General features: G+C 36.2%; 1 protein-coding gene across 4 annotated transcripts in view; it reads left to right on the plus strand.

Annotated features, from left to right (window-relative positions):
- Positions 1–17,013, plus strand: part of VPS13B (vacuolar protein sorting 13 homolog B) — a 486,539-nt gene that overhangs the window by 378,089 nt on the left and 91,437 nt on the right. For all 4 annotated transcript variants that reach the window (XM_069779759.1, XM_069779758.1, XM_069779762.1 and 1 more), the window contains exons 35-36: positions 519–656; positions 12,000–12,407. In XM_069779759.1, coding sequence (XP_069635860.1) covers positions 519–656; positions 12,000–12,407 — 546 coding nt within the window. The remainder of the gene's footprint in view (positions 1–518; positions 657–11,999; positions 12,408–17,013) is intronic.

Here is a 17,013-nt window from a genome sequence, read left to right on the forward strand (position 1 = left end):
GTGAAACTCCAAAGAGAATGATATAACCATGTTGTCATTATGCTCTATTGCTGAGACCTTGTAGCATTCTGGTCTTTTAGCCTTTATCATTTATCTTTCCGTTATTATTTTCTCTACCTGGCAATGAAAATACAATCTAGAAGTAGCAGGGTTTGAGCACATATTCTCTTGTAAGGACCGCTTAAGTGTCATCACAAATAAAGCTAAAATTGTGCGCTATTTAAAGTCATCTTGTGGTAACTGAAGTCTTTCACTAATATTTTACTTGGTATTTTTGCAGGTTTTCTACATTTTGCCTAATAACAGCTTTGCCCTCTTGCCTATGTATGCGTGCATTGTTACACACGTGCATCTGTCTGTAGGCACAAATGCTATGTATAACAGTCGTATTAGGAATATTAGTTACTGTGTTACATTTTAAACTTTTTAATTTTATTTAATCAATTTTGTATGTAGCATTTTGTTAGGTATCATATTCCTGGAATATCATTAATGACTATGATCATTATTACCTGTAGATCCTGGGAAGACTCTACCGGAAGCTCTGGATTATTGCAAGATTTGGTTGCAGACAGTAGCAGGAGAGGTAGATCCTAAAAGTGGTATTCCGCCTCCTCTTATCACTGTGCAAATTAAAGACTTCCTTAATGGACCAGGTAAACGTTGCGCTTTAAGCTCTATTTTCTGATGTAATCTATTTGCAGATATGCACACACAGACACACACATTAGATCATCAGAAAAATGTTGTATTCCTTGCTAATGAATGTGAAATTTTCCTCCAGCAATTACCCTGAATTGAAATCAAAGTTGAGGAATGGTCTGTCCTGGACCAGTCATAGGTTTAAGGTCTAATTATTTATTTTCTTCCCAAAGTAAATTTAGAAATTTTGCTCTTCAAGAAGGCTGAGGTTGGCAAATTTCCAACGGACTGAAACCTACCTGCTTCTAGCCCTAGAAAAACTGTAATTTTATTACAGTTATGTTTATAAAAGCTGACTTTTAAAATGTTTCTGAAGATTTTTATAAGGCGCCTACTCTTGGGTTCTTTGGAATCTGGATACCTGGCATTGCGAATTCCTACAACCTAAAGTGTTGATACTGTAATATTTAAAAAATAGTGATATTGTGTTTCTTTAATTAACACAGAATATAAGTGGTGTAGTATGAAGGTTTATTAGCATTTAATTAAAATAATGTGACTTGAAGTTTCACTCCTAGAGTGTCAGAAACTACTGCAAATTGAATTATGTTATCCATTCTCTATTTTGTGAATTATGTGTTTATAACTACATTACTTTGTAGAATATAATTAAGGTTATATTAAAAGCTAGAAAATACATTTACATTTACCTATGCCATCATAATTCATTTCTCTTATGCATACTTGTTACAATTTGTTGAATTGTGTAACACTTCTTTTTTTTTCCTCTCTGAATATCCTTACTTTACTCAGCTTACAGAATGAGCTGTTAATCAGTCATTTAGTGAGCAATTCTTCAGTACTGGGTTTTCTTATTCATTCAGTTACCTATTCATACAGTCTTACAGCACACTGCCTAAACCTTGGTCTACAGCAGAATTACTTATTTCCTCTGCATTGCTTCCTGCTTTAGGATCTGAGCACTACAGAAATACTAATTTACCTGCACAACCCTTCCATGGGTGATGGAATAGTATGCCCTCACCATTTCATGGAAGATAACTGAGGCACAGGGAAATTCAAGGTTTTCTCATTATATTAAGGTTACCGATTTAAAACACACAATTTAGTTTTCCAAGGTACTTAAAAATATAGAAATTTAGATTTTGGAAACACAGGTCATATTGTCTTTGGGTGAAGCATTTATCACTTCTGCATATCAGACCTCAGGACATCAAGTTGAACAACCAGAGAATGAGACACACATATTTACCCATTGACTATAAATACTGTGGTTAAGTAACCTGCAAATCGATTTTTTGCATGCAGGCAGGCAGGAGTCTCAAGGAAAGAATCAAGTACGTGAACAACCTCATTATTGCCCCTTTTCTGGTTTTCTGTGCTGCCTTAAAAGCATTATTTTAAGGGAAGATTTTAAAACCACCTGACAATGCAGAGCTTTTGTTATATTGATCCCTATTTAGCTTCATTAAGAGGGCTTTGAACCTTCGGACCTACTGCATGTTCTACTGCCATTTGAACTGAAGGATTAATTGATAATAATAGTAGATTTTCATTCTGATCATGACCAGCACAAGAGGGGTAGAGGCACCTACTATCAGTGGCCTTTTGGTCACTGCTGCCAGACTGGTTTTCTTTTATTTTATTTTTTTTTTCTTCAATTCTTTTGTGTCCTCTTTTCCCACATCTGGCAGATTCCCATATTCCCAGACCATTCATCTGTGCATTCCCCTTTTCTCAAGGTTCTCACTGTAGTTTCCTGGCACAGCCTTTATATTTAATTTATTACACACCTGAAGGTGTTTCCCTGATGCTCTCCTGTCAGTAGGACAGACTTCTAACTAAACTAGCAAACATGGAAGTTGGTACCAGCTTGCAAAGTATATATTCACAAGTAGTCTAAGTGACTAACCCATTCTCAACAATTCAGTCAGATCTCGAATCGGTGTTAAATCTCTCTCCTCCATGGTATTTGGCTAATAAGGAAACTGAAAAAACCCATAAATTAATGCATGAAAAGCTTCAGTCTCTTTATTCTCGCTAAGCATATAAAACTTCAGAGATTTCATCCAGGATCTCTTCTTAGCCAAAAGGCATTTTTTTTTTAATCATCTTTTTGCTGCAAATTGGAACTATCATTACACACGACTCAACAGTAATTACTCTGAATTTTAATGAAGTGTTTTGCTGGTGTACTATAACAAAACAGCTCTGCGTTCCTTTGCAGATTTTTCTGACCTCAGCTGTTGCCACTATGAGATCCTCCTCAAATAAACTAACCTTCACCAAGAAACCTTCCTTGGGGGCTGGAGGTTTCATTGGATGACTAATGGAAGGCGCTTTCTGCATGCGATTGCGTCAGAACAGCACATGCAAGGAGTTATGAAAGCTTGACAGCTCCTCAGCAGGCTACTGGAAAATAAGTTACTAACTCTCCTGGGGGGAAAGTCCTCTAACCACAACTTCTTGCAGGGTGAGGTAGTTTGGCCCTCAGCAGGCCTGGAGAAAGTGTCTACATCACCAGATCCTAACTAAGCTGGCAGTTGTTTATTGAGGACAAGATCCTCAGCGAAACTCCTGAGAACTGTTGTAAGGTTGTAAGACAAACGTTATTTGTGATGGGAGACATCACAGTTAATAAATTGAATAAACAAATGCACTGCTAGAGTACGCTTATATTGCAGGCCTTGAAGGCCTGCTCTTTTTTGGTGAACATTTGGCAAATAATGCTGCTACTAACTGGCATACTTTCTAAGGACATACTGTGTGTTTTCATAAATTTATGTATATGTGTTTTATAACTGCACTAATTAAATTATTAAAATGCATTGGATGCACTAGTAGGTGCTACCTGTTGGGTACAGGTCATCTGCTGTTCTGAAAAGTCAGCACATTTTTAAAAGCTGTGCCTATGCAGACAAAAATCTGGTTGTAGCAGTTGGGATAACTATACAGTTTTCTGTATAGATTTTAAGTGTTCAAAGTTCAGTGGTTTAATTGTAATATCATTTTTCTTATGAAATACATTGTTGGTTTGCTGAGGTTAAATTTCAAATATAAGTCAAACATGCCTATGTTTTATGATGCAAACTACTATGCAAGCAGTCAAAAAATCTGCAAGTGGTTCCCAGTGTTTGCTGTGTTAGATAAAACCGGTACTCCTTGTAAATAGTTTGTCAGCTGAAGCAGATAAGTAGATAGTGTTCCATAAAAAATCGTATGGCTTCACCACACAGGAAACCAGGTTGTCAGTCCATATTAGCTCGGAGATCAAAAAACTACAGCAAGTAGCTAAACTTGGAAACCACTAATTAAATGAGAATAACAGGATACATTAATGCACTTCTTGCCACATGAGTTGATTATTTTGTACATTTTTGGCAACTAAAGAAAAATGATATTTCTTCCAGATTTAAGGTAATAGGATCCTAGGAGAAATAAGCATTCATCATCAGGCCTGTGGGAACAGACCTCAACTTTAACCCCACAATGTATTAAAGGACTATTCTTTCTTTTTCTACAGTAACTAATTATTTAAAATTTTTTAAATTCCATCTACATCAGTTTACATGACCGTCTCTCTTTTATATTCAGGCTGCTACTGGATTGTACATCTAATTCTTGTCTAATACATATAAGTGAACTATTTATTGCTTCAGCATTAGATATTATTCATTAGGTGAGGAACAAATATGACCATCTTGTTTTAACAGTTTTTGAAAATTTATCCTCTTTACCCTCTAGTCCTTTCTTTGGATATTCTTTTTTTAAATCAACTACGCTTTCTTAGGTATAAAAGCTGTCTTTTTGATGTATTCTTTCTGCATGCAAATGATACAAAATATTGCCTTAAAGTACTTACACATGCAAAATATAGATGGTTTATGCCAAAGTCCTCTTCCCCCAGCAGTTTCTTGGGAAGACATTAGGCTAGGTGTGAGATAACTGGAGTCCTTGATACTTCACCTTTCAAAATAATTTCTACAGCAGAAACTATCCAGACTAAGAAATGCCTTGTCCCACTGAAAGATAAAGTGAGAACTGGGGGATTGCTCTTTCCTGCCAGTCCCTCCATGGCATGGTTTGGACACTGCGAGGGGCACAGCACTGGGTCTAGGGTTAGGTGTAAAAAGCAACAAACTAAACTGCACCATGGCACTCTCTCCAGCTTTTTTCCCCCTATTTGCAGAGGCAACAATTGTATCCATTAGCAAGGTCAGTGGTTTGGAGAAACCTGGAAAATAGCAGCTACCAGAAACCCACTAGAATAATATCTCCAGCAGGTGATAGATTAGTTGGAACAAATTGGAACCATTGCACTTCAGCAATCCTGGTTTCTTTCAAGCTGTTTTAAAAATGTCGTCATTTTAATACACAATATCAGCCCTGCGGAACAGTCCACAGCAGGTTAATTTGAATCATATGATGTATCACTGCCCTCAGCTGACATGAGCTCCGTTCCATGTGTGAAGCCATAATAAATCCATTCCCAACCAAGGCAAATTCCCTGTGAGAAGGTGAACTAATCCAGGCCTCACACTGGCATGTTAGCCCTCCGTAATTGAAAGCAGGGCCACCTGTTTCCAGCACAGTTAGCCTATAGAGAGAAAATTAGCATTAGATCAGATACTTAATATATTGAAAAATCATTCATACTACTTGCAAGTTCAGCTGTGGGCTGCTTAGCATGACATCATATATAAACCTAGGAATGTGCCCACTTGATCCCAGTTTAACAGTTTTGTTAACCATGGTGTTTGTTAACTTTGAAATGAGAATTTTTTGATTTAATGAGAGCTGACACGTGAGAAGGGGAACTAGCCAGGGTGCAGACTTTTCTAATTAACTCTGGGTCATTTGCAAAACTTTTGAGCTTTCTAGTAGTTTTTTTTCCCTTTACTCTTTTACAAACAAGTTTTTAAAGCACTGACACTGTAGCCATGAAATGATATTTATTTGATTAAGAGGGCAAAGAGAAATATTCCAAACAGGTGTACCAGCCTGTAGGTATTGCTTTGGTTTTGACACATCTATTGTCTGTAATATCAGTGTAATAATGCGTAAAATTATCAAAGTACCTTTCTAAAAGCAGCGTCTACAACACTTACTTTAAATTTAGTTTCTTAAATGCCTAAGTACTGAAAATGCAAACTGCGCACCAAAGCCACATGGATAAGTTGGAAAATATTTTCTTGGTATGTTTTTCAGTGTATTGGCATTGTTTTAAAACTTATTTCAAACATTTGCTCAATTTTCTGAAATCCTCTTTCTTTTTTCATGTATGTCTTAATATAGATGTTTTATTCAGCAGCTAAGCAGATAAGAGAGAGTTAGTATTTATGGGTTCTTTTCCACAAATGTGCTCCATGACCTGCAACAATTTATTTCATCTCGCTGTATTGTGCTTCAACTTCCCTGACTCTCTGTTGAGAGAATTAATGTTTCCCTTCGCTAGGGTTTTCCTTTCATGGTAGTGCCTCCCAACACCCCCATTGTAGTTTTCAGCCTTGCCACCCAACTCTTGACACACTTCTGTAGTGTATTTGGTAGTTGCACTGTTGCTTAATTTCAGTCAACATCCTATGAATAGCAGTAACCCTCCATCCTTTATTAATGGTATCTTTGTTCTTCTTGACCTACAACAATTGATTTCAGTTCAGTTGTGACAATTTAAAAGTATTAATAGAATTACATCACACTGAGCTTTGTCTGGGATCTCAAACCCAGGCACTGGCTAGATAGAACTGTCAATGTCTTGGTGTCTCCTTTGTGTAATGTCAATGACATACTTGACATACTGGTTTGTGGAAGTAGGAGTTGTTACCGCTGAGGAACACCCCACATGGCTCGAGTTGATTAAGCTCCCTGAAAGCTGTAGTTTGCCATATTGGCCTCAGAGAGCTGCTTCTGTGGGGCTGCAGCACACAGACGGCAGTAGGCAGAAATACTGAGCAGTGACTACCAGCCTCTTCCAGACTAATTGGCATCTGTCTCACAGAAGCAGAATACAAGATGGACTGCAGATGGCCTCTGAAGCCTTGTCTCAAGTTTCTTCCTTCTTTTCCCTTGATCCAAATTGGGAACGATGAATTAGAGGATAAAAACAATTCGTTTGTATTCTTCTTACTTTTCAATTTCTTTTAATTTGTCTCTCTTTTGATGCCTGACCAGGGACAATTGAGAACAGTACAGCTAGTCTTTTCTTTACATGTCTGTCTCTTTCCTATTTTTATAAATTTAATTTTTGCAATTCAGCCATTTCCCTGTTACTGAAGGGCCACCCTGACTCCAAATCAGAATCAGGGCTCAAGATTACCTTTACCTTCCTCAGATTTCCTCTGTTAGACTCCTTACATCAGCTCCCAGAGAAAGAATATTACTGGTGGTAAAATGTTTCATGCCTCTTGTCTGCTCCTCTTCTGTTTAGGACTAGGAAATTCAATCCTCATAAGAGTTTAGGGCAAATAGTAGTTTCTTCTATAGCAGTAGTATTTATTAAGAAGTTTAATATTTTACAGCCTTCTTGGAGTAGGGGAGAGCAAGACCCATGTCCAACCTGAGGAAGAGACACCTGGCCTTTTCTATATTAGCTATGAGAAATAAAAGGTCCACTGCAAAATGAGGGGTATGAGAAGTGAACAAATTCTTGGAAAATGCTATATTTTTTTCTCTCACAGTTCAACATTTCTCATAGTCTGTGAAAAGATCCCAGTCTTATAAATAAAGCTTATAAATAATTTTCATGGAGTTTACTTTGTGGGTTGTCAGATTAAGAGTATACTATGATAGTTTACTAGTCATAGAAATAATAACCTGGTGTACATTAAGTTATGGCATATATTAGAATAAGTAAGAGCTGGGATTGACCTAAAGTAACTTGCTAGGAGCTCTGTTATTTTTGTGTTGCTTATTCATCCTTAGCCCACCAAATAAAAAGTCCTTCTGAGTAATATCATTATCCCAAGTTCACAGAATGAAATTATATCTTCACAGTACAAATCTGAATGTTATGGAGAACAAGGGTAAAATACTCATAACCTTGAAATCTTTTATCTGAAGCTCTAAGTAATAAAATGACAAAGAAAGAAATTGTTTCAGACAGAAATTTCAGAGTGCTGCTCATAGGTTTTCTTTTATAGATGTTATGATTTTGTTCAAACAGGCCATATTGAATCCATTGGGTTTTTTGTAATAGATTTCAAAATACATAATAAATGTAAGTAATATGATGACTAATGGGTCAAGTGAAGTTGGAACTTTTTAAATGAGAAAATAGCTGGAAACAGTTTTCAGGAAACTATTCCAGTTGATTTTTGGTCCCCCACAAGGTGTACATTAACATAAACTCTGTAGAATCGCCTCTGGGACCTGAATTCCCTCTCTGATTTCATTATTGCAATGTGATTCTTTTCCTTTCACTGTTAAGTCATCTCCTAGTGTGGTGGGAGCATATAATAAGAGTAATTTATTTATATTTATCTAATCTCCTTTTAACTCAATAGTTATTTCATCATTCTGTTTCCTAGTAGCTGTTCAGAAAGTTGTGAAGGGTAATTAGAAACTAGTAATTGACATACATGGATTTACTGGTTAATCTAAAGAGATGAAGTGAAGAAATTGAGAGAGGGGAAGAACAATTCAAATTCTACACTCAAATGCTACACTGTAATAAAAAAAATACTGCTTTGATATCATCTAGTTCAGTATGATTTAAACATAAACAGAAATAACTTACTTGAACGCAGTTTGTTTACAAGCAACATGGTCTCTTTACTATTTATTTGCTGGAAATAGATAATACCTAGCAAAATAAGTTATTGCTATTATGTCTTAAATCTAAAGAAAGTATTGGGGTATATAACTGTGGTAGCCAGTCACTAGTAGGCAATGGAGAGACTGATGTAATCAAGGAATTAAAGGTGGCTTTGAGCTACCTTTTGCCCTGTCCTGATTCCAATGTAATTTCGGACAATTTATGAGTTGTTTGAGTTATAGGAACCTGTGTTTTCCTACTGGCACAGAATCTTCACAGTGTTGTGTGGTGTGCTTCCCAAGGTGTTCAAAATCATCTAAAAAAGACTGTTATCCTTGGATTTTGCACCCTGGAAATTTTATTCCAGCTGCGTCTAGGTGACCCTTTACATTGCAACATCTCTTTGTAGCCCAGTTTGAGTGACTGGAGAAGCTGCTGAACATCTATCTTCATCAACTGCTATAAATAGCTCTTCATATTTCATCAGTTTTCGCTGTTTCTGTCCAACACTTAAATATGTTTTTCTTAGAAGGAATGCTGAAGTTTCTTTTACAGTTCTAAGTATAAATTGTAGAACAGGACAAAGACTAAAAACATGTTGATTGCTCAATTGGATTTTTATTTTTTGAATGTTTTACTTAAAATGCCAAAGAATCTCCTTACATAATCTTTCCCCAGTTGTAAAAATAACCTATGTCATTATGAGGTAGTTAAAATATTTGCAGCGAAAGTTCCAGAGTTACATTTTCTGCAATTATGCTTCTGGCTGCCACCACCTTCTGGCGGGGCTGATTCACTGGATAATAATAACTTAATACAAACCTTTGTCAAGTTATCAGTAATGACAACATTTTTCTGTGTGACACACAGTTTCCAAACAGAATACAGGGAAGTCATTTGCCTTTCTCTGGTGTCCTAGTGTCCATTTTTTTATTGCTGTCTTGCATGAGCGAGGTGTTTATGAAAACAAGTGACTAAGAGCAGGGATAAAACACAGGCTCAGGTTCACAGGTGCCATGCATGTTCCACCGCTGAGCTTCACCAGTGCCCTTGCGTCTTCTCTGCCCTGGTCTGAGGAAGCCCAAGAGAGAACTATTGCTCTCATATTCATCTTCTTTTAAATCTTTCTCTGTCAGTTTACTCTCTGGCTTTAACTTGACACCTGTTCTATCAACTTATATCTTAGCAGTTTGGGGGTTGTAGGTTTTTTTGTTGTTTTTTCCTCTTCTGGAGCATACTACCATAGGAAAGCGTTGGCAATAAAATGTGCCTTTGACAAAGCAGTTAGACATGAAAGCTGTCACACCAAGCAATAAGGGTCCTTTCCTCATTTACTAACTTACAGACTTAATTATGTAGCAAAGCCAAGAACATCTATTCCATTTGACTCCTTTATTACTACATCAGTAAAGGAGAAAATTAAGTCAATACAGAACTTGTTTTGAGTGTGCCTAAATGGTTCAGAAACCCAAATCCTAGTGCAAGTTGGATTGCAAACTTGGGTCATCTTAAAAATACTGCTCATTTGTTTGTTTGGGGTTTTGTGGTTGGGGTTTTGTTTTTAAACATTTCATTAGAATAACACTTCTTTCCATTTGACTATCATAAGTACATTAATATCGTGATGTCACATGGGTCTCTACTTTCTTCATAAGTCTCCTTTCTCTATTCAAAGGGAGGAGAGAACCAAGGATGTGTGCAAAAATGTAGGCAAGCGTGGGGGTATTCTTTAGCACCAAGAAGGGTGGAGGGATTTTCAAAAGTGTTAAGACATTTTTCTTCCCTTGGTTTTAATTAAAAATATCAGTACATAAATGTTTTGAAAAATCTTCCAAGTTGCTCCTGTGTGGTTTTGGATGCCTAAAATCTTGCTCTCTTCTAATGTCCAGCTCACTAGCTTTGATACTCGCCTTTCTACTAGGCCCACGTGTTAGCTAGTGTTTTGCCACAGTTTCTAGTTCAGCATGGAAGGCTTTGACACACACAAAAAAATATTTTCAGAAAACCATTAATTAAACTAGTAAGTGACAATTAAAATAGTTTTTCAGTCTTAAATTTTGGTTAGCTGTGGAGTACTACAGACTTTTTTCTAAGATTGTTTGGGGTTTTTTAATTTAGCCATAACAAATCTTACATGGTCATTAATAAGTTTCTCTTATCTCTGTAGAAAAAGTGCTAGTTTATAATTCAGAGACTTATCTGTTCAGATACCAAAGCATCTAACTAAAATTTAGAACCCCCAGATATTTTGGGGAGTCAGAAAGGTGCTTTGTCATGTGCCTGGAACCCTCTGAAGTCAGTATAAGCCTATGCTTAAGAGCACCTCCGAAGCTCTGCTGCTGCAGCCCTTTACCATTGTAAAAACTTGTAATTTACCTAAAGAGTGCGAGAATCTAGTTCATCAGTTTGCATCAACATTAAGAGTAGAACGTGATCCTGGACAACTTGAAACTAGGTCCTAATTTTGGTGAAATACTCATTAATCTGTGTAAAACCTTCAACAGTGTTTCCTATACATATTTATAATGAAACTTGAAACTAAGTGGTGCTGTTTTCTCTGAACATTTAAACTAGTTTAGATATATGCACAGAATTTTAATCATTTCTGGTTCTTGGAGGTGGGGTGGTGGGAATCAAACAGCAAAGCGAAAAGCAAACTTTTCCCCCTGCCCAGGGTAGCTGTCTCATTATGGGTGAAAGCCAAATTTAAAATGAAAAATTTTTAAAACTAAGTAAAAGCTGAATTTCTGTAATGAAGTGTAATGTGCTGATAAAAAGGGAGATAGCAGCAGAGAAATAAGTTTCAACCATCGTAAAATCCTGCTTCCCATCTGTGAAATAATCTGGGTAATTGCAACATCTCAGCTACTAAATTTATCACTGTTGTCAATGTTGTTCATATTAGTTGTGATTTCTAAAAATTCTGTAAGACTTTTAGCAGTCTGGGAAGTACCAAAATCCTTTACTAAGGAGACAAAGAATGTTTTAAAAATATTAAGTTATTCCAATCTCCCTGGAAAACAAATAAATCTAAATATACCTCAGTTTTTATATTTGCTTTTTATTTCACATTTCATCTTGAAAAGACATTGAAGAATACTGCATATTAGTTGTGTAGGAAACATGTTATTCACTCATTTAAATGTGTTGAAAATGTTCACTATTGTCTTTGGAGTTTAGTCAAATAGTTCTACTGGATGTAAAACTCAAGAGAACGTGAAGTATATTTTCATTCTGACACAAAAGGACTAATGAATTTATCCTCCTGCACACTCAAATAAAGTGTGTGTCTTTCAGATGGCTGTGGTGATCTCTGGGAAGAAACCAGGAAATAAGATCAACATTGTGACATGTTTCTTCCTTTAAAACTGTATATAGTGAAGATTGCTTATAGTACTTTTCATGATGTTTTAATTCAGATTTATTCCTAAAAATATTGTTTCATTTTGTTATACCATTGATTCAGTCCTTTTAATGAAACAGTAGAAGTAACATTCTCTCCACTAAATGCCTAATATTTTTACATTGCTTGAATAATTGCACTATAGCTTCTCATATTTCTTTCTCCAATTTCCTCCTACAGCTGACATAAATGTGGACATATCAAAACCTTTGAAAGCAAATCTCAGTTTTGTCAGACTTGATCAAATAAACCAGTTTTTGAAGAAAATCATAACCACAAATGATGATGAGCCCAGGAAGGAGTCTGCTCCGTCAGCTGGCGTTATTCCAGATGAGGATGTCATTTTGATAACCAAACACCCCAGTACAAAGGATTTGCTACCTGCAGTGCACACCAATGCTGCACAAAAGGCTTCAGTACAAGAAAACTTGTGGCGGGCCCTTTCTTGCTTCCAGAAAATTTCCATTCACACCGTTCAGATGGTTGTTTCGATGGAAACCATCCCACATCCCAGTAAACCTTGTATGTTAGTCTCTTTATCAAACCTTAGTGGGAGCCTGAATATTAAAAGTGGACATAAAACTGCAGGTAAGAGTTTTGGAAGTTGGAAGTGCTACTGATATGTTAAGTGGTGGTCTAGTAACCATTTTAAAGCGTGGGCCCTTGAGGGGAACTCCTCTAGCTAACATCATAAATCCACAATAGAAAATAGCAAATCCCTGATAGACTCCATTACCTGAGTTTTCCTTTCAGTGAGGCAGCACCCAAGAGTGCTTAATTTTGTAGTTAATATCCCCCAGCTTGTAGTTACTAATTTATTGATGGAATTCTGGCTGGAGTAGTGGTTACAAGAACCACTATTCTGGTATTCTGATAATTCAGCACATATTTCAAAGGGCAAAATTTTGACAGTTTTCACTCTATAACTACATGTTCTTGTTAGGACCCTATATTTCTGTTTAGAAAAAATACAGAAATAATTGTTCCGAGCCCTGACATACGCTACTATGTAAATACGGGGTCATACCGTTATTCTTCTCCAGGCTTATGAAGTTTTAAATTTTTACATGCTTCCTCTGCACAGATGAGAGTCACACAGGGGAAATGGGCGCTCCAGCCTCATTACTGCAGAACTGCAAGGAAACTTTACATTTTGGGTACAATTAAAAGGATACCAGAGACTCATTTAAAATGAAGACATTTTCAGTGTCTTTGTAAACTGTTTTATTAGTCTTTTAATAAAACTAATAAGATGGTACATTTACATGATGTGGAGATGGGCCAGATGTAGGTAGTTGGCAGAGTAGCTTGTGAGGTAAAACGGTCTGTAGCTGAGAGGAACAAGTTGTAGGCCAAGCAAGGTGGTGATTTATTTCTGTTTCATCAGAAATATTTCTCCTCAGGCCAGCAACTTTCAGTACTTCTTTATTGTTTTAAAAGTTAAAAATGAAAAATTTAAGGTTCATAGGACATGAAAGCCTGTGAAAGTGCTGGAGCCTGAAACTCTTGATTTATCCATAAATAAACAGCAGTACAGGCAGGAACAGTGCCTGCATTCCCACGCTTTTCCAATCAGATTGCAACCCTAGCATAGAAAGCACTGCAACTGAGTAAAAGGCCTTTCTAATGTCCTTTAAATAGTTCTAGTTTTCTTTCTGTGTAATAATCCTCTTTCCTTCCATCACTTCCCCTCTATCATTTATATATTATCCGTCCCATGGTACATTACGGTGTCCACAGCAAGCTTTGATAAATCAAAGCCGAGACCGTTCCGTCACTGTACTTATAAAGCAATTTGGCAAACTCAGCAGTGTGTATCGCTTACCCTGGAGTTTTTCATCCTTCTAGAAGGAGGATGTACCTTGCCTTGCACATTAAGCCTCAGAAACATTCTGCTACAAAGTTCTGTTTCTTAATTCTTCTGGCAGTCTGAGGAAGCCAATCTCTTTTTTTAATGTCACAAGCTATACATGAATCTTCAGTATGTTTGTAGTCTGGCAAGCATTGTTAAGTAAAGCAATACTGATGCTGAATCTAATGAAAATGGAAATTATTCTGTATGAAGAACTTTCATAACCAGACAATAAATAGACATCAACAGACTCTTTTCACATTTTTTTCCAGTTAAAGTTGCCTTATCTTTGCTTTATAACAAGAAAAATACATGTGCATGAGGATTGCATGCTGTTGCCACAGTGCAATAAATTAAGTTTCAAGAAGTGTGAAAAACACACTTCCACAAATCTGATTGAAACTTTCAAAAATTCTTTTAATAAATTGTTTGGATTTTTATTTAAAATTATTAATTTGAAATTAAAGTGCCAATAGAAACCAATAGTGGAAATTATAACTTCAGAAAAGAAGATAAATTACTCAGTATGGGGGGAAACGGTGTTATAACCTTGTGTAAAAAATACTTCAGGAGAATACCACAGTTACTAACTAGATTTGGTTTATTATTGCAAAGAAATCATGCAAGCTAACTCAATTTTACAAAAAGGTCTAATAGCTGTGTCTTGGGAGCAAGGACTATTTAAATATGTCAGTTCTTCACTAGTTTTCTTTTTACAAAAGGTTTTATAGATATACCTTTTGAGCTGAACAGGCTTAATGTCAGATTATTTTTTTTACAGAATGAAACTAATACGCAAATACTTCACTGTGTCTTCGATTTTACAGTCAAATAACTATTGTGACCATCTGCAGCAGCTGCATTTTACGAATTATTTGCTGAACCAAACTAAGCACAATGACAAAAGTAGTCATCTCAGATGTACAGTTAAAACAGAGGAAGAAAAAGGAGCATTGCTTGCCTTTTGTACAGTATAGCCATCTGCTGTACAGATGTTATTATATAGAATGACTTCAGATACAATAATTGTAGAAAATTTTCATTAAAACCTCAACAATTTGCACTTGTTTACTTGAATCTGCATAACTCCCTAGTGAGACAACACAATACGCTTGGGGTTCCTTTGGTTCTCACTAGCTTTCTCTTTGATCCTTTTTGATGTGCTGACTTTAATAAACATAGTTAAAAACACTGTTCAAAAATATCATGGAAAAAACTACAAAGGAACAATTATAGCAGTAGAAACTACTCTAATCCCTTACTTACGCAAGCTATTTTTAGTGAAATATGTTTTTTTACACATTTTATGTGGCATTGTTTTATAAACAGTGTAAACGACCCCTTTTCCAGATGAGTTTTAATGTAGGAGATGAAGTTGGTTTGTAAGGAATCCTATTTGCTAGGAATTATTTAGCAAAAAAAAACTCGCAAGAATGTATTGTCGGTATTTTGCCTCCCTTATAGGGGGAAAACAAAAGTGCATGACCTTGTGTAATGCTTCAATTTTTTTAGCTGAAATTAAGAAAGAAGCTTGCTATACAACTTTTTTTTAATTATCAGTTTTCCCTCTAGACTTTCCTGGTTTAATCATGGAAGCTAAAGGCCTTCTGTTCCTTAATTTCTTAGGAAAGTAATAAGATGTAGCTTCTGAAAAACACAGGGGCTAATTAGTTGAATTATTTCACTTCTAACAAAACAAATTGTAAGTGTTGAACACTCACATTGCAGTTGGATCAAATTAAAACACCTCTATTTCTACATATCCTGCTGCACTGTTATACAACCCCAAACCTTTAGCGTGTCAAGGGACTTCATTTTTTGGACATTTTTCATGTTTTAATACAACAGTTACTTATAACAACATGGTTACTATTTCTGCTAGAATACTTATGTTCTCCTCTGTACTTATGGTGAAATCCCGAGTATTTTGGGTTTTGTAAAGTAACACTGTTGTAGAATGTGATGCAGTGTATTGGCAAAAAAACAAACCAAAACAAAATCCCTTTTTGAAAAACAGATATTATTAATTTTACTTTAGAAGAGGCTACCAGTATAGTTTTTCTGATACCCTTAAGGGCAGGAGTTTAAGTTGTACTGATGTTAAATAAAATAATTATCTGTAGTCATTTTATATTTTGTGGCTTGGAGTTACAAGTTAAAACTTGTACCCATTTCATACAAGCAAATAACAAACATTTGGCTCATTTTTGGCAGCTTGTACTGTTGACAAAAACCCCAAGTTCAAGAATTATCGTTAGACCTGGTTCAGTGATTTTTGCCCTCTGAAGTATGTGGCATCTTGTACAAAGTGGCTAGAGTTCTCGAGTGCCATGTACCCAGTCAGATTTGAAATTGCTTGGTACCACACACTTGAGGTATGTAGCTCACTCCAGAACACTCACATGCCATTAAAGTTGAAAGAATTTTTAGCAATAAATACTAGGAAATAGAATGCAATTCTAAACATATGGCTTTCAGTTAATTTAGGTTTGGTGTTGAAATTAGCACTACCTACCTGCCAAAAGAGCAGATAAATGAGAGAAGTTGAGAACTGTACTCTCCCCAGAGTGAAAGACAGCAAGAAGCCTGTAGCCTCTCTGTGGAGCCTTATTTTGCTCTGGCTGGACACAGGAGGGAAGTCTTGCTGTTCAGTGTCTGAACTGAGAGAGTTACAGACATAAAGTATTCCAAAGATCATAGACAGAATTCCCCAGCCCTTCGTCCTGTATACAGAGATGATTACTTTAGCATATAAATAAGGGGAAAAAATAAACACTAGTTGAGCATATGACAATCGCAAGTATTTTTACTAAACCTGAAAGAAATTACATACTTAAGATACTTTACAGAAATATTAAAAATTAAATGCAGCTATTAATTGGTGTGGAGCAAAGACCAAACTTCGTTTTGGAGTTAACAGACTCTCTCGAGAAAACTCTGCTAAGGCGTTGTCATAGCCTTTGGATGCTACAGATATGCGAGTTAGCCCATGGGGAAATAAAACATTAAATTAGATATGACTACCTAAAATAATATGCAGCAGTAACAAGCCATTTACAACACCCAGAAGACCTTTGTTACTTTTAGAAAGAAATATAAACTCTTTCCAACACTTGAACAATAGGAAATTAATTCTTTGTCAGTAAAAGCCAGAGGACAAACTAAATATTTAAATGGCCACTGAGGATTGAGGTGGAAGTGCAGCTTGTAGACAGCTATACAAATCACTAACAAACCTTAATAAATATTGGGTGTGGGCATCAGGGTCCTGTCAGATTTGACACCATGTCCCAAGTAGCTTAAACCCAACACTCAAGAAAAGGTGGAGACCTCATCAGGTCT

This window comes from Haliaeetus albicilla, chromosome 3 (genome assembly GCF_947461875.1).
Source record: "Haliaeetus albicilla chromosome 3, bHalAlb1.1, whole genome shotgun sequence".
Lineage (NCBI taxonomy): Eukaryota > Metazoa > Chordata > Aves > Accipitriformes > Accipitridae > Haliaeetus > Haliaeetus albicilla.